Source organism: Dioscorea cayenensis, chromosome 8 (genome assembly GCF_009730915.1).
Source record: "Dioscorea cayenensis subsp. rotundata cultivar TDr96_F1 chromosome 8, TDr96_F1_v2_PseudoChromosome.rev07_lg8_w22 25.fasta, whole genome shotgun sequence".
Classification (NCBI taxonomy): domain Eukaryota; kingdom Viridiplantae; phylum Streptophyta; class Magnoliopsida; order Dioscoreales; family Dioscoreaceae; genus Dioscorea; species Dioscorea cayenensis.
Genome location: NC_052478.1, coordinates 15,844,940 through 15,869,724, shown reverse-complemented (window position 1 = coordinate 15,869,724; position 24,785 = coordinate 15,844,940). Strand labels below are relative to the sequence as shown.

Here is a 24,785-nt window from a genome sequence, read left to right as displayed (position 1 = left end):
CTTTCGGATTTCTCTTCGATTTTTTCTTTTAATTTTTTTTATGATTTATATTCTCTTCAAATTTCAACATTGCCCAAGTGTAGTCAGGTTCCAGTCGATCCAATGGCTGAAAACAGTTACACGCTTGGGAGATCGACGGGTCTCCTTCGTTACACGCTTGAATCTACAATCCTATGCTCTCGCGTGATCCATTGGGTCCCTATATGTATTTATTTGCTTTTTTTTTGTTTCTTTTTAAATATTTTATTTGCATCTAATTCAGCTATGAAATATAGTGGATTTTAAATCTTATATTAATGTTCATCTTTTTTCTTGGTTATGTTCAATTATTTTATTATATAAATAATTTATTTCAAAAATCTATTTCTTTTTCAAATAATTATTGTTTATTAAAGAAAAATTCACATAAATGAATTAATGCTTATTTTGTATAATTTGCGAAATTTGGAATATGTTTATTAGCTAGTTTACTTGTTCATTAAAATTTCACAAAAAAAAATAGGGGCAGTATTTTTTTTTCTTTTATTTGATAAATGAAGATCTAATGTTTGCAGGTTATTCATCCAAATATTCATTTTAGTATTTTTTAAATAATTAAAATTTTTAAAAGAAAAATTTTAAAAAAATTTATTGAAGAATATTTAAGAATTATTTTTCACAAATTTAGAACATTAACATTATTCTTTCTTGATATCAAACGCTCTTGCAAATGATGATCTAATTCTGTTTCAAACGCTCTTGCTAATTTAATGCCGGAAAATGAATCTGTGATAGTATGAAACATTTGTAATTTATCATAATTTTTTTTTATCTATTTCTCACTCTTCATCCAATAGGACACATTTAAGAGGCTCTTTTTGCTTGATGCGTTTAAAAAACATCTTTGTAGTAGATAGCACCATTAAATATCAAATATGTACAATTCCATATGGTTGCAATCTAAACTCAATTTTTTACTGTATGAGTGTATTATTTGAAAAAAAACAAGACTTGTATAAACTTTTTCAATAATTTAGGAACAATAACTAAATTATTTTTAACAATCAAATTTTGAGTATAGGTATAATAATTAACAATCAAATTTGGAATTTAGGTATAATAACACATGAAAGATAACTTGTTCAAAATCAAAGTCACTTCCAAATCATTTGTAGAAAAATTATTTAAAGTATGTGCTGATAATTAGTGAGCACAACATAAAGCACATTAACAGTATGTGAACAAGGCAAATTAATGAATCTAATAAAATAAAATATGGAATAATATTAGAAGTATATATTTAAAATATAAATAAAGCTGAAGTAATAGCTAATGAAATAAGTGATACATGATAATTTGATTTTGCAAATACCATGATGCATCAATAAAATGTATTTTAATAGTCATAAAACATTTCCTTTGATCGGTTATTGTTTGCATATCAGTTGTGATTGCAATTTCATTGGTTTGGTTCTTTCAAGCTCTGAATATATCTATTTTCACTATTCCTTAACAAATATTTTTGAATAATGGTTGAAAAGCTCCAATAAATCCTTGGAACCCAAAAATACTCCAATAATGCCAGGAGAATTTAGCTTAGGAATCTCCGATAAATCTTTGGAACCCAGAATAATTATGAAAACCAACTTCTTTCTTGCAACCTTATTAAAAGTGAATGTGATCTCTTTTTAATTGTGTGTAGTGATGCACCAAGTGCATTTATTGATCAAGTAGTAAAATATGCGATAAAACATAGGGTTGTCAATCCCACTAGTACTGAAAATACTAGTGTTAACTGTTTATTTAGTTTCTAGGAGATTTATAGTGAAGATAGTGAACTAATGAAAGACTAAACCTAATGAAGGTTAGATCAAGAATGAAAGAAACAATGAACAATAATGGGAGGCAGTTATTCAATAAAAGGTTCACTTGGGCATGAATTCCCCTAGGACTACACTTGCAACGAAACTCTAAATTCTGGTTAATTATGAGACCATTGAATTATGGAGATTCCTAATCTATACCAATGCTTTTCTCAAGGCTACTAGTAACTTATCCCATAATGAGCTAGGTTGAAATCTCATTAAAAATTCTTTGAATCCTATTATTAGGTTTTGCTCTAATTTGGAGAGTTTGGTATACCCTATCTCTATGCATACTTTCAACCTTTTTCACCTATGCTAGACCAAGGCATGAAGGATATTTTTATCTCAGCATACACAAATCAAATACACAAATCAAATGTAGATTAAAGCTTTCACTATTAATAATTTATACATCCACACATTGCATAGGGAAATCATTAATGAAATCTTATCATTAAATAGGAAATAAATGCCACGACTTGACCCCTAGTCGAGCTCATAACAACTATTGCGATAACATAAGGAAGGATGAATGATACCAGGGGCTGAGGGTAAAATGTCAAAAAATTATTTCAATCAACATAACAATTGTATTCCATACAAAATAGTACGATATTGTGACATTATTTAGTTATACATATATACATTATGAATTTATGATACATATTAATATTTGATATTTTCAACATTTACCTCATTAAGGCATTTAATCGAACACATTGTAGGTATATTTATAAAAATGAAGTTTATCATTCATGCTCTATTTATTCACCCATAAATTCAATTAATAAAATTTTTATAATTTTTAAAATTTATTTAAATATTAATTTATATTTTAGTTTATAAAAATTAAGTGTCAAAACAATAATTTTTAAAAAATTTTACTAACAATATAATTTTATATATTAAATAAATTAATTGGTTTTTTTAAAGTAATTTATAACATATTCATAGATTAAATAATAATTTTTGTAAATATTTTTAAAAATATTATTATATTTTAGACTATAGCTATTAATTTGTAAACAAATGATTTTTTTTAAATAAAAATAAAAACCTAAAAAAATATTTAAAAAAAATAAAAATAAAAATTCTATGAAGATATAGTTATAAAGAGAGACATTTAAAAAAATAAAAAAAATCTATGAAGAATTAAAGATAGAGAGAGAGAGAGAGATTTAAAAAATAAAAATGAAAATGAAAAAAATCTATGAAGAATTAAACATGGAGAGAGAGATATTTAAAAAAAATAAAAATAAAAAAAAACCTATGAGAATATATATATATATATCTATATATATAGAGAGAGATAAAGGTGAGAGGGCTCAGAAGGGGTCGACCGGGGAGAGGAGGCGGAGAGGGATTGAGAGAGAGATATTTAAAAAAATAAAAAAAAATCTATGAGAATATATATATATATATATATATAGAGAGAGAGAGAGAGAGAGAGAGAGAGAGGTGAGAGGGCTCAGAGCGGGTCGGGTGGGGAGAGGGGGCGGAGAGGCATTGAGAGAGAGAGAGAGAGAGAAAGAGAAAGAGAGAAGTACAAAGGAGAGAGGGGGTCCCGCACGATGGGGTCGCAGGTCGCGAGGAGAGGAGCTACGGAGGTCCGGAGGAGGGGCTGCTGGCCGGCCGAAGGGGGGCTGAGTTTGAGTTTTTCCTGCCAAATAAAGAAAACTCCGTGCCAAAAAGGGGTAAGCCCCTGCTAGCCCCCCCTTGGTTTCGTCTCTGAATGATACCCTATCCTAGAGCTACCATAAGGCATGAAGAACCTAGTACCATGTTAGACATACATTTATATATGTAACAAAAATATCCAAGTGAAGCATTTGACATTCAAGCAAAACATAGAATATAAATAGTAAAATAGGTTGATACACAAAACAGTTAAAGGTGATCAATTAGTGGATCCATCCTTATACAGATTTAATACCCACACACATACGTGCACACACACACAAAATGACCAAAATAAAAATATAAAGGATGATTAACACGGAGATTGTCCAGCACAATGTCCTACTGTATGCTAAGCAACCACAACCTAGGAAATGTAAGAAATAGAGGGGTGAGTAACTTGGTTACTCAGTAAGTAGAAAACATTAGCTAATTAGGGGATAACAAAACCTTCACAATAAAATAAAATCAAGTTTTACATCTACATGTAAAACTTTTAATGATTTAAAGTTGATTAGGTTACATGAAAACAAATAAATTTCTAGAACTGGATGCTTAATATAAATACATTTACCCCTTGTTTGTTTCAAAGGAAGAAAGGGAAGGGGGGAAGGGGGAGTGAGGGGAAGTAAGATGGAGAGGATAATGGAGAGCTTAAAAAAATTGTATGTTTGGTTCAATGGAGGAGTGTGGAGGGGTAATTTATTCTTTTTTGTTTGGTTAGGAGAAGTAAAGAGTGAGGAGATGCGTGATGTGCATTTTACTAATTTGTCCTTTTATATAAAACCGATCATAATATTTTTTTATATACATATCTAGAATTATTTTGTACAAACTTTGTTAATATTAATATTAGTAATAATATTATTTTTATAATAATATTATTAAACTAATACTATAATTACTCATTTTTTTTATATTTTTTTATAATTTTTATATTATTATTATAATTTTAAAAAAATTATATTATTATTATCTTCAATTGACACAATAAAAAACAAGAGAAAAAATAATATGAAAGATGAAATTAGTTTTCAAAAGAATATTATGGTAATTTTTTTCAAACTAATAAAGGGTAATTTGGTTTTTTCGTAGAGGTTTAAAGTTTTAAAATATTTTTTTTTAAGTCCCACTCCTCCAAAAGACACCGATTTTGGAATGATGGGATGTGAGGGGTTTGGAGGGCTCTTTCACCCCTCTAAACTCCTCATCCTCCTCCTTACTCCCCCAACCAAATACCATTCGCCCCTCCTAAATCCTCCTCACCCCTCCAAAAACCCCCAACCAAACAAGGTTTAAGGATTTAAAACAATTAAGCAACATATCCAAAACATATGCAGGGCTACCCTTAAAATTTTCCCAACCTAGCCGTGGCTTTGACTAAGTTAATTAGCTACTGCTAGGATTGTTTCTTTTTAGTTATATATCAAAATTATATATATCCTCCTTGGCATTAGTTTCTAAATCTTCATGCGGTGCTCATGATGTCTCAAACCTAGTAGGGGGTGCTTCCACTTCCCACTCAAGTTCTCTACAAGCCTCCTGAATGGGGAACAATTAACCAGTCAACCACACCACCTCTCTATAGGCCATACCATAAAGACCTCTATTGGAGTGGCATAGTTGTAGCCCGCATTCACCAACAATAAGTTATTTCATGAATCTTTCACATAAACCAATGCATAGAATGTTATAATTCTATTTTCATAATAGGTTTTCCATCATATACATAGGTATCAAAATCATATTATAAATTAAAGATGCACCATGTTAAAAACCAATTATTTGATAAACTCATTAATTCAACCATGCATGTAAGTACATACCTGGGTGGCTCAAGGGTAAAGCCAATCAAGCAACTACTTTAGGCCCTTGAAAATTGGGTGCCTCATCTAAGTTTAAACTAATATAGTTTGTAAATCTTATCACTATAATTATAATAATAACTTATAAATTTAATTGTGACCTCATTGTTAACTTTAAATTTTTAAAAGTTTTAAAATCTTATCCTTGTAATCATAATAATTATTTATTGTATAATTAATTCATACTTAAAATTTTTATTTAATACTACAACAATTTCAAATCTTTCATCAACTAGGTTATAGTAATAATATCCACTCACAAAATGGGCTAGTCTAGAGTCAAAATACAATCACTCCTCCACCAATTCTTTACATTTGATGGATGATTCACTACATATGACAATATTAAAATTACATGAAATCACTACAAAAGAATGAATGAAATGCAACATGGTTTTGCATGCATGAATGAGGCTTGGGTTTGGTTTGACTCAATCTTGAATACAATGGATTTAATGGCATGTCAATTAAAGTGGACTAGATCCAAGATTAAGAAGCTAAAGAAGTTAAGGAAAAAGAATGGAATTCCCAGTGCTATAGTAGCGTTATAGTTTGAAGGAAACCATCCAATGTTCACCCTATTTTGAGAGAAATTGAAACAACACCAAATAAACTTATTATCACCATACTACCTTCAGTTTCAAGAAGAATGCAACAAATAAAATGACTAAAGAGTGCTGAATCATTTATTAAATGCTAAGAACAAGGAATTCAAATCAATGATATAAAAAGCTTCTATATTATATAAATACATCTTAAATAATAAAACACAATAAAAAGGGAAAACAAGTATCAAAGACCATGCAAACAGCTCAAAACAAATGAACCAATGAACATTGCAAAGAAAAAAAAAATCTAAATCTAAATCTAAATCAAAATCAAATTATCAAGTCGTTTACCTCTATAAATTACAATAAGGGCTGAAAAGTACTTGAAAGAAGAGAGGATTAAAGAGAATGGAGAGAAATGGCATTGGGGAAGATGATAAAGATTAAGGGAAAAGGTAGCACTTATAAAAAAAAAAGATAAGGTTGTGAGTAAAAGACCTTTTTACCCTCACAACTTCACATTAACTACAAAAATGTCATGGAAAACCATATCGCTCCATATAACATCACACAAGCGGCAAGAATGCCATGATACTTAAATTATCATCATGCCATTCCTTTCTAAAAGACTCTTTTATCCCTAAGGCAATCTGATTGTGAGTAAGGAGTCCTTGATTGAATCAACATCACAGTCCACGTATAATAATAAAAAAGTTTAATTACAAGTTCATCCTTGGGTTCATCAAGCCGGAGGCCCTAGGATGCTTGACTACTCTTCCTATGAGGTTCCAAAATACAATCCAAAGAGAACACAAATAATATCAAAAACATAATTCAAAACCCCCTTGTACTCAACACTTCTCTCAATTGGATAGAAACTCCTCTATGAAGACTTGATCTTGTCTTTAATTCTCTACCTATATCACCGATATCTTTTCCTAATAGCCACCTAGGATCACTCTTTGATGATGACTTTCAATCCTTGAGAAGACTTCCTAAAATCCTCTCCAAAACTCTAACAAAAACCTTCTTTAAAATAACTCATGTTAGCCTTTTATAGTCTAGGAATCAAGATTATACACTGACGCAACATGAGGGTATGTTCCTAGCTATGTTCTTATCCTTGAAGCCAAACCATCTAAAGGTTTATGGAGGAAACACAGTCATGTAATTGCCAAACATTAGGGGGTATTAATTTACATGACATTAACAATGGATAGTGTTTCTATTAATGTAGTTAACTATGAAGCCTCATTCTGAATTCTCAAGAAGAACACGGCCTCCACATGAGAACATGTTAACCCCATGTTGTTATTGGGGTTGTTACAATTCAGCAGAACTCTAAGTCTTTAATGCATAATCAACATAAGGTCGTGTTAGCCCTGTGTTAGCCAGTGCTCCCCTCTGAATTTCAAAACATAATTAATTTGCACCTACATTGCTCCAATTTTACTTCTTTTGCATCAAGTTTATAATTTGTGGTCTCTAAACATGAAAAAAGTTGATTAAATATTAAGCACAATCAAATTGCTAAAAAGGTCAAATGAAGTGGATTAATTTATAGTACAAAAACATGTATGTTCAAGATCTTATCAGAATGCCAAAGTCAAAGTTTTTCTTTTATTATTTATCTTAGACTTTAGTATACTTTGCTTAGGGCTTGTTTGGCTCAAAAGTGGTCCACTTAAGTGGTGAAATTCTGAAAATGCCACTTTTGTGGAAGTATAAAATTCAGTTGGAAATGTGCGGTTCCATGTGTTTGGTTACAGGGGAAAGTGTTAAATCAATAACCGCTTCCAGTGTTTTGTTGGTGGAAGTTTAAGTTTAGAAAATGGCACTTTGGCAGTTTATAACATTTGGTTAACATGGAAGTGGTGTCATAACCACCACTTCAGGGTGGGGTAAGATAACCCCGGCCCTTTGCTGTTGGAGAGAGGGGTTTTTTTTTAAAAATGTTTTAACATTATTTTTTTTTAATAACTAGCATATTACTTAGATATGTTATGTGAATTAATAATTATAATACCTCATGTATGTTCAACATTTTTTAATTAATATATTAACATTATATTTTGAATAGATAACATATTAATTAGGTGTATTTTTATTGTTTTTGTAATTTTTATTGTAGCTTTAAACTTGTTAATAACTATAGTAAACTCCACTTCAAAGGAAGCTGCAACATAACAAAAGCAAGTGACTTCGATAAGCGAACTTAAGGATTAATTAATTTATTCCTAGCTTGTGTATTCATCTATGACTACCTTACAATGAAAATTGATTATAAATTGTAGGGATTGTTGAACAAGCCCCTTTATACTACTATAAAAAAATTGTGAATATAGGGCAAGAGAAGGAAATATGTGATTTTACCACAACTTCAATAAAAGTTATACAAGTCACATCAAACAATATTGCATCATAGACAAGTATATAACATATCAAAGGGGAAAGAAAACTAGCTACACAATCACAATTCCACAAAGACAAACAAACTCCTAAACAAAAAGATTGTGTATTGTTGCAGAGTTGATAGATCAAATAGCACAGACTTCAAAAGTAGCAACATTCCTAAACAAACTAATATCAACTGAAAAAGGGAAGAAAGCATATTCCATTAGTCAGTGACTGGCTGGATAAATCTTGATTAAGCCGCAAAATTGGCAAGAAAGAAAACCATAATTCATTACAACTCAATGAAGTAAAAAACGCGTGTGAGGAACTCAAGTCAACATCAATTATTAGCATAATATTATACAAGAATGCAGTTGTACATCGGCTTATAATTTTTTTCATGACTTGGCCTCAAATAAGTCCACTTGGAATCCATATATGGCTCAGTTGACAAGATCATACTAAAGCACTTCATCGGTATATCGACGTCCTCACCTATTCACAATTTTAAACCAAGCGAACAAAAAGATTCACTACAGTAAAAGCAACAAAATGTGAGCCTTGCAGTCTTTATTACAACCTAAACCAAAAAATGCTTGGCATAAAATAAATGGGTTGTAATGATGGTATATATATACCTCCTAATTGCCTCGCCCACCTTGGAAGCCAGCAGATAAAAACAAAAACCCCAAAATTAGGTTGAAAAAAATGAATGCATGGAACATGGAAATCATTTAGATCTAGAACAACAAGGAATTGATAAAGATAAGCACTATAAAAAAATGCCACTAACCTGCTAAACACTACTGAAATCTAGGCAAGTGACAATGAAAAACTAAATACATGCAATATCATAATCATCCATAACTAGAACAACATGAAAACATCAGTGTAATGGAAAATATAGTTTGTATAAAATAACAAAAAACTACAAAAATAGACATGATATCACACCCTCAACATACTCAATGAAATGGGCTGCAAAAGAAAGGTAACGTTTGTTAGGATTATACCCTCGAAAGCAAATGAGGATACTTGTATTAGGATATTTTATTTGTATTATACATTCTTATTATTAATAATATGCATTTATTTTAATGTTTATATATATCTTGTGATGACATTTTTAATTAGTTTTGAACATTATAGTTTTTGTGTATTAAGGTAAATCTTCTAGTCTTTATGAGATAAAGAGGAGGATACCAGAATGGTTTAGTATTTATATACTTAAATAGTTCAAAAATTAGAGAATTTTTAATTGGGCATTAAATATTCATAATAATTTGTATGACATAGACTTTAACAAAAAGTGCTAATTGAACACTATGGGACAGTGGGAGCATATGCTATACATGACTTGTAACAATCCAATCACATGGGTTTTACTTTTTGACCATCAATGATTAGGATTGCCAGTTATGATCATATGAGTGGATCTTAGACCTGAGGTATTATGATCGTAATGTACTTGTGACATGTTTATTTCTAGAGAAGTTGGGTTGAGTTTACCTTTTGGTAGGGTTAACCTTGAAGTGTAGCTATGTCGGGTAAATAGCAGTTGTGACTGATCACAAAAAAAAAATTTGTTCTCTCAGAAGTAAACGAGTTTGTATCCTATGCGATCATTACACTACAAGAAACTCTTGAATTAGAAACAATAATTTAGCAATGGACTGTTTATGTTGCTACTTAATAACCAATTAGCAACGGATTACCTGCCCGTTTCAGTTTTACAAATGAAATTTAGGGCCATTTCAAAATTTGAATCGTAAATGCCAATCGGTGGCTAATCTTTTTCTATTTTAGAAACGAATAGAATCTTTGTTTGTAAATTACCAACGGATTTGTAATCCGTTTGTAGAATACTAACGGATTACACATTAGTTTCTAAAAGTAGCAACGGATTTAGATTCCGTTTGTAAATTACCAACGGATTTATAATCCGTTTGTAGAATAGTAATGGATTACATATCAGTTTTTAAAATTAGCAATGGATTTAGATTCCGTTTGTAAATTACCAAGGGCTTGGTAATCTATTTGTAGCATAGTAACGGATTACATATCAGTTTCTAAAATTAGCAACAAATTTAGATTCCGTTTGTAGAATAGTAACATATTACATATCGATTTATAAAATTAGCAACGGAAATCGATTCCATTTAGACATTAGAAATGGACCTGAACTTCCGTTTCTAAAGTTATATTTTATTAAAAATATTTTCTGTTTTAAATGATTTGAACAAATGATTAATAAATTTTATGCATATGAATATTATTCGTTTCTAAATATATTATGAAGATACGTGTTTACAAGATTAGGATTTAATAAATATTAGATCAAGTAGGTTTAAAATTTGATTATATTTTTTGGAAAACATTTTTTTTGGCGAATCAATTGAAGTGGTTATAATTTTTTTTAATTGTAATCATGAAAGGATAATAATTTTTAATTAATTTTTATAAATATATATTAACTCCTTTTTTATATGATTGTTACAGATTATTAAGTTTTTTATAAGTAAATTTTTTAGGATAAAAAGGATAAAAATTATTTGGGAATTTTTAATTGCTCAAGACCAATAATTTTCTTTAAAATATATATGACAATAACTTAAATATAAAAATAGTCATAATAAGGTTTTCAAAAAATTTACAATATTTAGATTTTCTAAATGTATTGATTATTTCAAGATAAAATGAATGTTAATATATATATATATATATATTTAAAAATAAAAAATTACAAATGGATACTACAATCTGTTGGTAAATATACAAACAGATATAGAAATCCGTTTGCACAGTTACCAACGGAATTGGATCCGTTTGTATATTTACCAATGGACTTGAAGCTGTTTGTAATTTACAAACTTATCCTTATATTCGTTTGTAAGTTTATAAATGGATTTCTGGAACCGTTTGTAACATATTGGGAATTTGATTATATTTTATTTGGATGAATTTATTTTTTGGAATAAATTTTGGTAATTACAAATTTTCTTAAATCTAATCATGAAATATTAATTTATAATTATTACTAATAACTTTAAAATACATTAAATTTATACAGTATATTAATTCTTTTATATAGTAATTAATTTATAATTATGTAAACCTACCAATTTTTTTTAACCTATATATTTTTTTTAACTCATTTCTAATTTATTTTATAAAATCATAAGAAAAGTACCTATAAAATTCATTAAAGAACTTTAAATTAGGTTTAAAATTAAATTTAGTCGTGACTGCTATAATTATGCTTTTGTTAATTTATTTTTTTACATTAAAATTATTTTGTAAATTTTCAAATGACTCACATATATAAATCAGTATATATATGTAAGCCATGTGAGAATAAATTTACAATGTATAATAGTCAACATATATTTTTATAAAATTAAGATAGATTTAGTTGTTTGTTAATAAATTTGCAATATATAAAATTATTAAATATATTATCTATTTTTTGATTGAATGATTTTTAAAATTTAAACTATTATAATAATATTAAATTGTGTCATACAAACGGATTTGTGCTCCGTTTGTGAAATTCACAAACGGAGATTCACTCCTTTTGTATAACACAGTTGAATATTCACTCCGTGTGTGAATTTCACAAATGGAGCGAATATCCATTTGTATGATACAAATGGATCCAGGATCCGTTTGTCTTCACACGGATCCGGATCTGTTAATCAAAACGATCCGGATCCATTAACATGTTAAAACTTTAAACACAATTTCGTTTGTGCCTCTCTTCTCTCACTGTGAACCCTAGCACTTAAGTATTAGATTGAGTTTGTCGATGAGCATTCCGGCCTTACATTGCCCTTCGATGAGCACTCTGGAGTTTCACTAAAGCCCATTCCCTTCTCCGTTTTCCGATCTCTCTGAATCTTAGTGTGTTCCTTCTCCGATTCCCGATCTCTCTGAATCTCGGTGTGTTCCTTCTCCGATTCTTTCATGCATCCTTCTTGCTTTATTCCAATTTTTGCTCGAGATCTTGTGTGTTTAGTTCATCATCTTGTTGTATGTGTGTTTTTTTCCCAAATGTACCATTACCGTTATTGTGATAATATAAAATTTCAATTTGAAGTTTAGACTCTCAATTCCCAAAGTGAATATCATGTTTTACTTCATCGTACTTTGTTGGTTTATCATGGAATTTGTTTCTTTTCTTTTAATTTTAGGGCTTGTTGCGATTGAAGGAGAGTAGAGGAGCAGTTTGGAATTTCTTACATAAGTTCTTTCTCTCATTTTTATATGTATAAACCTCAGATTCCTCTCTCTTGATGTCAAATTTGATAAAATATTTGATCATTGGTGCAAAGAATTTGTTTCTTTGTTGAATTTCTTTCTCTTATTCCTTTTATCTAATGGATTGTTTTTTTTTTTGGAAGAGTAGCGGGGCGAACCCACTAGAGACCCCAGGGACGTGCACAAGCCTCGATGGAACAAGTGGGGACGAGGCCGCGCTCACGTGGGCGCTGGAACCACTCGTACACAACCACTATTCACAACTCCCAGAAATGTGCCCTCAGCCAAGAATCGAACTCTCACCACTCGGTGAAGCTCTATCAGCGACCCGTGTACCAATAGACCCGCAGGTCGTTGGCTTATCTAATGGATTGTTAGTCTATTATAAGTTACTGAAATGAAAAGAGAAGGACGGGGAGTGCATTCACTGCATTTGTAAACTTTTAAGATCCATTTGTAAATTGCTTTGAATCTAAATTTCCTTTCAATTCTTATACTTTTCTAACTTAATTGTCTATTTTGTAATAATTACAAGCATGAATTACAAGTATGAACTTACATTTGTCACAATTTCATTTCATTTTTTTTTTTTTGTAATATGATTTGATACTCATCTATTGTTTGAATTGAATGCTTGGGTAGATGCATAAATAGTTGATATTGGTACCAACCTCTTATGATACCTTTATGCCACCAAATCTAAGTATGTGAATTCCTCCCATTTATTAATTATTTAAATATATAGTTTAAATATAATATATATATGTATGTATATATATATATATATATATAATATAATATATATGTATATATATATATATATTCATTTTCATGTTAAACTATAGAAACACTTCATCTGGGATGAGTCAATTTCATCTATTATCAAGATGGCATGGCAGCGCAAAGCTGCTGAACGTTATAGATCATTGATGTATCTTTAGAAAATGTAAAGAAAAAACATTGTATGTGACTGATACTGCGTGGCAAAGATGGAATGAAGCATGGAATTCCTTCGAGTTTAAAGCTCAAAGCTTGAAATTTTCTGCAAATCGTCATACTGAGGCTGAAGGACCTGGATTTGATATATCCCGGCACTCAGGAGGCTCTATTTCCCACATATGTTATACAGAGAAATTGGTAATGCATTTTAATTTATATAAATGTAACTTTACTCTCCACATTTTTTCTAACATTAATTTTATCTTAATAAAAGTTGTTATATTATTGTAGCGATCGAGGGTTGGTTGTGACCCTCATCCATATGAGCTTTTTGAAGCGACACATACAAAGAAGGGTACCTTTGAGCTTATTGATGCAAGAGCCCCATCCATTAGGTAAATAGATCAATAATCTCTTCATGTATATTTGAGTTGTAGATGAGTAATTTATTTTTATATATTTAAATTGTACACTTTGTTTACATTTCATGAGTTTTTTTTATTGTGCTAATCACAATATTTGAGTTCCAAATTTATTGTTGCAGGATCGTTATTTGGTCCTTCTGGATCAAGCATCGCAAACACAAGAAGAGAGTAATGAGCTTTCTATTGTAGACAAAGCAAATATATTCCTTCAAGCTGCGGGAGAGGAAAAGAAATACCGGGTTTATGGAGTGGGCTCCTAAGCATCTATTTTTTTATCCCCAGCTATCGCAAAGCTCATCTACAGGTATATCATCTATGGGCCTACATGCTAATCTTATGCAAACATGCAATATTGTTGATTTATTTTTCACCTACAGGTACATCATCCAAAGAGCTACAAGTTAAGATTACACAGTTGTGTTAGACTGTTGATCAACTACAAGATAAAAACAAAGAGCTTCAGGAGAGTCTGTACGAGGTGAAGGATGATAACAAGGGGCTTCAGTAGAGTGTGCACTAGATGAGGGTGGAGAGAGATGAGTATCGTAATAAGATGATGTGTCAAATGCAGGATATGATGATGGACTTCGAGGCTAGGATCCTTCAGTACTCACAGTTCACTCACGACTAACAGCCAGCTAGTACTGACCGTGATATTGACCATGTAGATGAGCTGTAGTTTATTTGTTATTTGTTACTATTTTCTTTTGTTTAAGTTTGTTTTGGATATCTTTTACTAAATGCATTAATGAAATCATTTTTTGTTAGCTTTAATGGATGAAAAACTTTGTCATAACAGGTATTATTTATATCAATTATGAAAATAAATTTGATATTTCTTTTAATTATTTAGGTTTTTAGCAACGGATTACAAACAGATTAATTTGTTTCAATATATATATATATATTTCTTTAATTTTAGCAACAGATTTGCAATGGAATAATTTTAGTTTCTAATAAAAAATAATAAATTTAAAACAAAATATGTTCCATTGCAAATCCGTTTCTACATTTTCGAACGGCAATTATATCATTGCAAATCCATTGTTACATTTTTAAATGGATTAGTAACGAAATATAATCTGTTGTAGAATGTAATAACGCTTTTGAAACAGAATAGTTTTCGTTATGATTTTTAAAATTTGGAAACGAAATTTTTCCCATTACAAATCCGTTGTTAATGTTTGTAACGGAATGTTATTTCATTTGTAATAAATTAGCAACACATACTCTAGAAACAGAAAACTTTCATTTCTAATCAGTTGCTAATTTAATTCAGCAACGGATTAGAAATGAAAAATGTTGTTTGTAAACTGCAATTCTCTTGTAGTGTTAGTAGGTGAGATTAGAATACCCTAGCCAAGACAGTCAAACTAATCACATGAGACACAAAAGGTCATTTGATAATTTTACTCTACCATGGCTTTAACTCGGTTGGGATACAAAAACGAAGAATTTATACATAAATAGTAATAATAATAGGGAAAGTTTTTAATGATCTACTTATTCATGTTCAACTGGACTATGACGTGGGAAAACGAGACTGGCTAGGTGGTACCCACGTCCTTTGGTATCCTTTCGTTACTAATCGAAACAAACCTACAAAGTCACACTTAAAAGAATAGGAATCAATCCCGTTTTGAGTGTTGGGGGTAAAATTGTAAATTTAATTTTACTTCATCGGATAAAGTAAAATTACAAATTGGTCTAGGGTTTTGTTTTAAGTTTAAATTTTGATTGAAGTTCTATGAAGACAAATAATTAATCAAAATTATAAGGACTTGAAAACAAAATTGGGTTTAGTTGCTTTAGGACTCATATTTGTAATAGGACTCATAATAGGATAATGTTTATCATGTTTATGAAGTTTCATATTTCTAATAAGCCTTCATAATAGAGTAATATTTATCATGTTTATGAAGTTTCTATAAACATAATTCCTCTCTGACCCTATAAGGCATCGATTCTATTCCTAGGTGAGATAAATCCCCGACCTCTCTCTCTCTCCCTCTCTCCCTCTTTAACCCTAGCCGCTTTTTGGAGAAGAAGAGAATCTTTCTAAATTCTGACGTATGATCTAAATGCGTGGGACCTTTGTTTTTCTCTAAATGTTCTATGATAATTTGATAGCCAAATTTGACACAAAAAAAAGGATTTGGAACATCTAGAAGTAATTTTCTAGACATTTTTCATTAAATTAGGATGTTAATCAAATCAATTAGTTGATATCACAATTTTGTTTTTGCTTAATCATGCTTATGATTGTTTTATACAATTTTTGCAATATTTCCTTACAACATTTTGCCAACTTATTGCTCTGCCAATGCATCCATTTATGTTAAGGGCATACCATTAGACCATGCCTTAGTATTGTGCTTTTGTCGCAACATTCTTGTACTCATCATCACCATTCCATGACAACTTGACATAAAGCAAGAAACTATGCAAATTCATATCAATGAGAAATTCACACAAAAGGCACAATAAATAAAGCAAAGCAAAGTAGCCAATTCCACATAATAGCAGGTCCACAAATAAAACATACATGAAATGGAGTTGCTAAACAATGCGACAACAACATAACAAAAAAAAAATGATTCAAGCAATGTATGAAATGAAAAAAAATTGCAGAAATGCATGAAGCATAAACATAAAGTAGAAAAATACAAGCCAAGAAAAGCTAATAGTCAAGTCCGGCATCGGCAAGTAGTCATTGAGAATGGCATGGGTCGTTCTCTCCATATGGGAGAGGAACTTATCAATCTAAAGTTTTCTTAGCGCCATCTATTTTAGGATGAACCCTCTTAGTTCACTTTCTCATAGTTGCAGATAATCAAATCCATCAATGAGAACATCCTCCTTTAATCCTTCCACTTTCATGACCTTTTTATACAAGGTTTTTGTCTAATATGTTGGGTTCTTGATTGCAGAAGCCATTTCACCAACGACAGTTATGAGATCACTTATTATCGGAGGCCTTTTAATTGGGTGCCTTGCTTGAATGTCGTGACCTCTGCATCGATGATATAGCTGAGCTACTTGAAATTGGTAAGGCAAGGTTGGTATCACCATCTTCATCTCTTACTTGTTCACATTGAGCTAATTCACCATTATTATTGTTGTTGTTATTATTTTCATGTATGTCCCTGAATTCCAAAAACGATGCGCTGGTGTAGGAGCCCACCACAATGTCTTTTCCATAGATTATTTTAAGGCCCTCATAGTTCTCTATTTTCCTATTGATGAAAAGTATCACAGCTTGGTGCACTCGCGACACAATAGAGATGAGTCTATATGACGTATATGGAAACCCTTGCATAACGCCCAACTAATTAAAACTTAAAGATTTAGCTCAATGTACATCGATGCTAAAATTGGATTGAGAGTGATCGTCATTATTGCATTATCTCAATTTGCAGAACTAAGGTTTCTTGCCTTTATAATTTTAACATACCATTCCTTAAAGGTTCTGTAGTGGTTCTCCACATTTTCAAGGCTGAAATATGTTTTAAATTTAGTGTTAACAGCAACAGTAGAGAATCCAAATGTAACTCGCTTGAACGATTTGTCACATTTTAGGCCTTTTCTAGCTTTGCCCATATGAAGTGGAATCTGAAAGTTGTTGTACTCCGGCTTCTATCGCTTGTTTGAACCATGCTTGTTTCCAACAAGCTGTAAGTAGATAACATCATTCGTGCAATCTTGACCTTCCATTTTGCTTAGAATTCTAATGAATAAATAAACCATGAAAGATTGAGGTAATAAAAATTAAATAAAATTTAAAAGTTCATGTAATTAAAACACAAAAAAGTATTAAGAAAACACAAAACATAGCTTCAAAGCATAATAAATGAAGATTCAGCTAGTGCAAGGGTCGTACATAACCATTATATCGAACCACATATCATTGGTTGTCTTATCTTTGAGCTCCACCTATTGTATATTTTCTTCGTGTTGCTTTCGTTGAGACTGATCCTATGATAAGACCAACTGTTCTTACTGTTGTGCACTTCCTTCATTTAAGATCTTATTGTTAGGATAGATGCCTGCTATCTAGTTATAGATGGTACAACACACTAGCTAGCACTAACTTTACTTGGTTCCCAAATGGGGAAAAGGGTGTATGGTCAATATCTTGAAATGATTCTTCAGAATGGTGAATGTTTGCTCAATCCTTACACTCGCAACATCAAATTCCTTAGAATAAAGAGTTCCTTTGAGTTTGTTGGAGGCCTTCCACTATGTTCCTTCAAATGATATCTAATGCCTCTATATAGAGCTATAAACCCATTCATAGTGGTGTAACTAACTCCTACGAGGTAGTATTTCCTTACAACAAGAAGTCAATGGTAAAAAAAGATTACTAGAATGTTAGATGTGTGATGAGGCTTTCGGGTTATGGTCATGATATCTCATCTATGAAGATAGTAAAGTCATTTACCGATCCTTTCCAACCTGCCAGTATGTTGGTGAATTTCAAATTCGGATTCACCACTGTGAGCACATTTTGGGTTGAACTTTTCGGACCACTGAACCAAAGTAATTCTTGAGGAGGGATGGATGCATCGATATGCGTCTCATCTAATAGCCCTATACAATCCTACATGGTAAACATAAGTGAAGGACTTGACATAAATAAATTTTATTAAGATGTTTATTTACTTAAAGTTAAAAGCATGCTTGCTTTGAAAAAAGGGTATACTATTTTGGGCTACTCTCAAATTATAAAATTTTTCTAGAGCATAAAATTATTAAAAGTTTTGGCTATCAAATTATTTAGCCCAGCATTAACAAAGATACTTGCTGTCCCACAAAAGAATATATGGTAAAACCCCTTTAAAACTTCACAATCCCTTTAGTTGATGGAATTCTCTCCAAGGAGACATCTCTTCTTTCCAACCCACACTTGATCTTCCCGATATGCTCCTAGATGAGCCATCAACCCATAACTACCAGGATTTCTCCTCAAGCAACTCCGTTATACCCTAGACGAGCTATTAAAACTTCCTTATAAAGTACTTTTTATTGAGAGCGGGTGTGGTTGATTGGAATGATGACTAACCCTATTATGGAGGCTCGGAAAGAACCTAATAGGTAGTGAGAAAATACTCCACACATAATGAGACACAGTGCAACACCTCGTGTAATCTCAAGCCAATGCTAAGACGGCCTTATACCTGTTTCATTTTTTAAATATCCAACGCACCCTTAGTAGAACCCATGCATGGCTCAGTGAAGGCTTATTTGTGATAGTTTCTTGGCAGGATCAACAACTTGATTTTTAATATGCATGCCTTGTGTTTGATTTACTATATTGTATACTAACATTTTGTTTTCTATACTTTACACATGGCCTTTATTTGTAATATTTTAAACTGACGCTTGGCTCACTAAATTATGAACTTGATTTAACAGACAACTATGTGATATGTGTTAAATCCAAAGTTTGGGATTTTGAAATTATATTTTAGACTTTCTCTCTGCTTTTATCCTATAAAGGTTTTGCATTATTTTCTTAAGCCTTCATTGTGTAATTGTGTTACTCATCCCTCTTTTTATATTTGTTTTTCAAGTTAATTATAAATATTTTTTAAAATACCAACAAGTTAGGTATCAGAAAGCTTTGGGATGTATTGAAGTTAGGTGGACATGTATCGTTTGCTTCAAGACATCACAGCGATTGCTACATACTCAGCATGTTGGATGGGGCATGACATTACTTATATAATTATTATTTTTCGCCCACAATAAAACGTTGATGATGTAAAAAATCCGGAGATAAAAAGTTAAATATTATTAAGAGAGCATTCGTGTATAGAAGAACATAGAACATGGTGCCTTGCATTAAATCATTAATGCACCACGTAACAATATAATACAAATGAATGGCATTATTTATATAAATATAAAAATATATATATAAGATTAATTTCATCTTTCCGTTTGGGTGATGTTTACGAAAGTTGAAACTTGACCAAACTATTAAAACTCAAACAAAATATTTATTTAATAAGTTTAATAATTTGCATTCCAAATTTAAAAACAATATTAAAAATCAAGTGAGAAGAGAATTAATTTTCGGGTGGTTTGTAACTACCATTAAATATCAAGTTTCTTTTTTGTTTTTAACATTTTACCCCCATAAATTAGGCCATATTATTAATTACCAACAATTAATACAAGTTCGAAACTAATTAGATAAGTTTAGCTGTTTTCGGCTACAACTGTGAAGCATGCCAAACATAGATAAATTGGTTTTAAGCATAGTTGTTTTTGTTTTGTAGCATCCTATTTCTAGAGAGGAGCAAGCACTTCATAACTGAACGGTTTGAAACAAGAGGTAAGTAGTGGGAAGGAGGAGTTAACTTTCCCTCCTCCCCTCCTCATTCTCAATCCTTATCTCTTTTCAACACAAGCATCCATTAATCTTTTCAAACTTATCCTTATGTTCCAAATCAAAATGAAGCTCTTCTTCCTCTTCTCCATCTTATTCTATCTCACTTCCTTATTCAATTCCATTCATAATGTTGAAGCTAGGAATATTCAAAAGATCTCTGGGCCCTTCAATTTTACCTCTTTTGGTTCTTCCTCCAATGGCCGAAACTTTTACATAAAGGTACATATATATATATATATATATATAAGTTTCTAGCCACTTTTTTCTCTCTGTCTTCACATGTATATGTATATGTATATATTGGTTTTGTTTATGTTTATTTTAGACTAGGATTTCACATAGAGTTGCAAGAGGAAGAGGAAGATCAGGAAGAGGACACCATAAGGCTAAGGTATTCAACGTGAAGAAATTTGGTGCTTGTGCTAATGGCAGGCAAGACGATGGCAAGGTACTTCTACTTCTAGCCATTTGTTTATTTAGTTTAATTAAGAAATTTTGGATAAACCATGTTCATTGATTAAAATAAAAGGAGTTTAGAGTTTGATGCATTTTGTATCTTTTGATAATGAACCTATTTGCACAGTTTCTTTTGTTAGTTTCGGATGTTTGCATTGTAAAAATCTGTCAGCATTAAATCAATGCAGCTATTTATATCTACAGCTATAAAAATACCTGAGCTCAGAGCTATATGTACATAATGTTGCCAATGAAATGCAGGCATTCTTGGCGGCATGGACAGCAGCATGCTCAGCAAGAGGAAGAGTTAAGCTTGTGATTCCAAGAGGCACTTATCTCCTTGGCCCTGTCAAATTTAGAGGCCCTTGCATTAGCTTGATGATCATTGTTAAACTCAAGGTCTCTTCTCCTTGCTAATATATATATATATATATATATACATATAGTTAATCTCTATGGATTATTATTAATGTTATTATGTTCTTTTAAATTCTTCTTGCAATCCAGTACTTACTTAGTCCTTCAAATTTTATTTTCTTGATTTTCCATTATAATGAAAATAAGAGAAGCATGCAAATGAATGAAATGCAGGGTTACTTGAAGGCAACAACAGATTTAAGTGCATATGAGAAAGCAGGAGGAGATGATTGGGTGGAATTTGGGTTTGTGAATAATCTCCGATTATTAGGAGGAGGAACATTTGATGGACAGGGAGCTGCCTCTTGGCGCTTCAACAAATGCCCCCAAAAGAAAAAATGCCAAGTCCTTCCCACTGTAATTATCTAATTCACTTGATCATCCCCTAATTAAATCTATAACTAATATTTAGTAATCACTGTTTCATTGATCATGATCATCATTTCAGTCACTCAAATTTGTGGGATTGACAAACACAAGAGTGAGGGGAATCAAATCTGTCAACAGCAAGTTCTTCCACATTTCTCTAGTAGAGTGCCAAAACTTCTGGGCCAGTAACATTAGGATAACTGCCCCCGGTAATAGTCCGAACACCGATGGAATTCACCTTGACAGAAGCACAGGCATTTCGATACATAACTCAATTATCACTACTGGTGATGATTGCATCTCCGTTGGTCCAGGCAGCTCCAAAATAATTCTAAAAAACATCCGATGCGGTCCCGGTCACGGCATCAGGTAAAAGTTTTGACTATAAAATAATTGATAACGTAGCGAAATGTATATATCACACTAATAAGCTGTATACAGTGTTGGAAGCTTGGGAAGATACGAAGGCGAGAAGGATGTAAAAGATCTTCTTGTCAAAGATTGTGTTTTAACTGGAACGACGAATGGAGTGAGGATCAAGACATGGGAGAACTCTCCGCAATACAGCTCTGCTACCAACATGACCTTCGATAACATTGTAATGAATCAAGTGTACAATCCAATCATCATCGATCAAACGTATTGTCCTTATTCTTCTTGTGATAAACAAGTAAGTACTAAAAACTCATCATCAAACACCATCCTTTCATGTTCTCAAGAGAATTAATATACATACATGCATATATGTGCCCTTGTTTTAGTCTCCGTCGAAAGTGAAGGTAAGTGACATTAATTTCAAAAACATTCGAGGGACATCGGCATCACCTGTGGCTGTAAGCTTGAAGTGTAGCCAAGGCGTGCCCTGCAAGAACATTAAACTTCACAATGTGCAACTCAACTACCATGGCCCTACTCCAACAACATCATCATGTTCATTTGTTCAAGGCCTAATGACAAGTGGTGTGCAATTCCCCTATCCATGCACTGCTTAATTTATAGCCAACGCAACTAGACTTTGAAGATAATCGATTCTTATGAATGCATGCATGCAAGAATGGAGGGAAATGGAGGGAATTGTTGATTTGAAATTGATGATCATAATGATATTTCACGGATGAAGGGAAAAGGAGAACTTGAACCACATTATTTGTTTTCATTATGTTTTATATTGAATGGAGATGAATATGTTGAGGAAGGCTTCTTGATCAAAAACACACTCCAAATTTCTTGTTTCGTCTAATATACTTTTTATTGAAGATGGTGCCTTTTTCTAATTTTTTTTTCTTTTTTTTTTTCACTTAAAAATGGATATATTTATTTAGAGTTTATAATGATAGTAAAAATATATAGCCCTTGAGTTAAAAAGGAAACAGTAATTATATTGTTTAGTCTTTAGGTACACATCAAAATGATGGTTGATATTGCAATTCCCCTTCTCACTTAACGCACCATTTTTTTTTTCATAAAAAGGTATAAATTGAAATATTTAATTCACAAAATGGGAGATGTTTATAAAAAAAAAAATGAGAGATGGATTAAATACAAAGTCTTGGTGAAATTATTCACTTACGAGCATGTGTAATTTAAATAGAATGTCATTCTATTTCATCATTTTTGATATAGAGACATGGCTCAAAAAGGCATCCTTTTATTGGGAGTCTCATCTTATCAATCCATTGAAAATGGAAAGACGAAGTTTTAAGGCATATCTATGTATCAAATGAATTAACAAGTTTATTTAATTTTTCTTTTAAAAAAATTAAAAGATTAATTTATTGCATTAATTGATTGATACATCTTATTAATTAATTATACAATCAGTGGTTCATCACTTTCTTAAAATTAGTGCAATGGTCTTGATGTGTTAAAATTACAAATTTAACTTGTTTTGTGGATATCAGTTCAACTTCATGTAAAAAACTTCAAAATTTTTATGTTTATATATGTATTCTTATTCAAAAATAAAAATTAACTTCTAAAAACAATATATAATAAAAAATGCATCTAAATTTAAAAAATCTAAATAAAAATAAATTAAAGAAAAGAAAATAAAACAAATATCAAATATGAAACAACCACCCGTACAAGTAGGCAAGATCTTAAAAATGATTCAATTTCTGTTTTTTTTTTAAACATTATTATGAGAGGATCCGTTCTTAATACTCTTAGTCAAACAAATATCATTTCAACATAAATTACAAAAGAGTCTCTCATTAGTAGAGTTTGTCGATTCGAACTTGGCTCCTGGCCACTGCCCGCCAATAAAAATGGGCGGGTTGGGTTGTCTTTTATAGAGCCCGCCCAGGGCGAGCCCTAAACGACCAACCGCGCGAGCCATGGGGTTGGGCGAGGCGGGCAGCAGGTTAGGGGCGGGTTGGCCCGCTCTAATATATATATATTGATATTGACATATTATTAGGATTTAAATTAAAAAAATAAATAAATAATTTTAATGAAGTTTAATATGCGTTTAATTATGTTTTAAAAAGAAATATGGAGATAACAAAACATTTTAATGACTCGTTGATTTTTGATGAATATTATGATTCTGATGGATGTTTTTATTTTGTCTTTGTTAATTTTGTTAAATTTTGTTGATTAGTAATGGATGAATGTTATAATTGTAATAGATGTTTTTATCTTGTGGTTATTGTTGTTTTTTTAAATTTTGTTGATTGTAAATTTATAATAGTGTTTTTATTTTAGAATTTTGTAATTATTGTTGATTTTTGTTAGGTTTTGAATATTATAATGGATGTTTTTATTTTGTTAATTATTGCATTTTTTAATTTTTTTAATTTAGTTTTTTTATGAATTTATAATGAATGTTTTCGATGTTTTATATATTACTAACGTTTATAAAAATAAAATAAATTAATTATTTTTGATTTTTGCTGGGCCGGCCCGCTCAACCAACAACCCAAAACAGGTCGGGTCCGGTTGGCATTTGCCGGCCCGCCCCGCCAAATGCGGGGTTTTAGCGGGCATGGGCCGTACCCGCCCAGCCAATCCGTTTTGACTGCTCTACTCATTAGACATGTGGTTATAAAATGAGTGTCGGTAGAGTAAAGGAAAGGCAATGCATGGTACAACCCCAACAGCTAAGTTTGGCCCCACAAATCACAAGACAACCACCTTGTCCATAGATGTTTAGATCCCAAACACATGGGCCTTCATCTTTAGCAATACGTAACTGA

At 31.3% G+C, this 24,785-nt stretch overlaps 1 protein-coding gene across 1 annotated transcript; it reads left to right on the top strand.

The window, feature by feature from the left end:
- Positions 1–13,472: 13,472 nt before the first annotated feature.
- On the top strand, positions 13,473–22,645 carry LOC120267329 (exopolygalacturonase-like). Its single transcript, XM_039274985.1, has 11 exons — positions 13,473–13,516; positions 13,575–13,722; positions 13,816–13,919; positions 20,234–20,289; positions 20,483–20,565; positions 20,672–20,794; positions 21,064–21,201; positions 21,394–21,576; positions 21,668–21,957; positions 22,030–22,258; positions 22,350–22,645. The coding sequence occupies exons 1-11, from the start codon at positions 13,473–13,475 to the stop codon at positions 22,578–22,580; spliced, it is 1,629 nt and encodes a 542-aa protein (XP_039130919.1). The 3' UTR covers positions 22,581–22,645.
- The last annotated feature ends 2,140 nt before the right edge of the window (positions 22,646–24,785 follow it).